The sequence below is a fragment of the Tupaia chinensis genome, unplaced genomic scaffold, assembly GCF_000334495.1.
Source record: "Tupaia chinensis unplaced genomic scaffold, TupChi_1.0 Scaffold145685_1, whole genome shotgun sequence".
Lineage (NCBI taxonomy): Eukaryota > Metazoa > Chordata > Mammalia > Scandentia > Tupaiidae > Tupaia > Tupaia belangeri.
The window spans coordinates 1,688,853-1,689,320 of NW_006205542.1; the positions used below are offsets into that span (position 1 = coordinate 1,688,853).

At 67.9% G+C, this 468-nt stretch overlaps 1 protein-coding gene across 1 annotated transcript in view; it reads left to right on the plus strand.

The window, feature by feature from the left end:
- Positions 1–6: 6 nt before the first annotated feature.
- LOC114006117 (regulating synaptic membrane exocytosis protein 1-like) overlaps positions 7–468 on the plus strand; it is a gene marked incomplete at its 3' end in the record, with an annotated part of 286,386 nt that continues 285,924 nt past the window's right edge. The window contains exon 1 of the mRNA XM_027768226.1: positions 7–384. Coding sequence (XP_027624027.1) covers positions 221–384 — 164 coding nt within the window. The remainder of the gene's footprint in view (positions 385–468) is intronic.

Sequence of the window (468 nt, forward strand, 5' to 3'; positions counted from 1 at the left end):
GGCGACCAAAACAAAGGCAGCATCCGGGGCTGGGTGGATGCGAACAACCATGAAAGACTGGGCTCTCGCCCTCCCCGGCTCCGCTGCTGCCGCCGCCGCCGCTCCTCCTCCTGCCGCCGCCGGGAGGGCTCCGCTGTGAGGGGAGCAGGGGCGCAGCTGCTGGGCGTGCATCCGAAAGGTGAGACGAGAGCGCGAGCGGAGGGGCGGGCAGGCCACGAACATGTCCTCGGCCGTGGGGCCCCGCGGTCCTCGCCCACCCACGGTGCCTCCCCCGATGCAAGAGCTGCCCGACCTGAGCCACCTGACCGAGGAGGAGAGGAACATCATCATGGCAGTGATGGACCGGCAGAAGGAAGAGGAGGAAAAAGAAGAAGCCATGCTCAAGTAAGGTACCCCGGCCGCGCAGCCGAGCCTCCGTGCCTCCATCGGTCCGTTCGGCACTCACTCGCCAGCCCTCCAGCTGAGTGT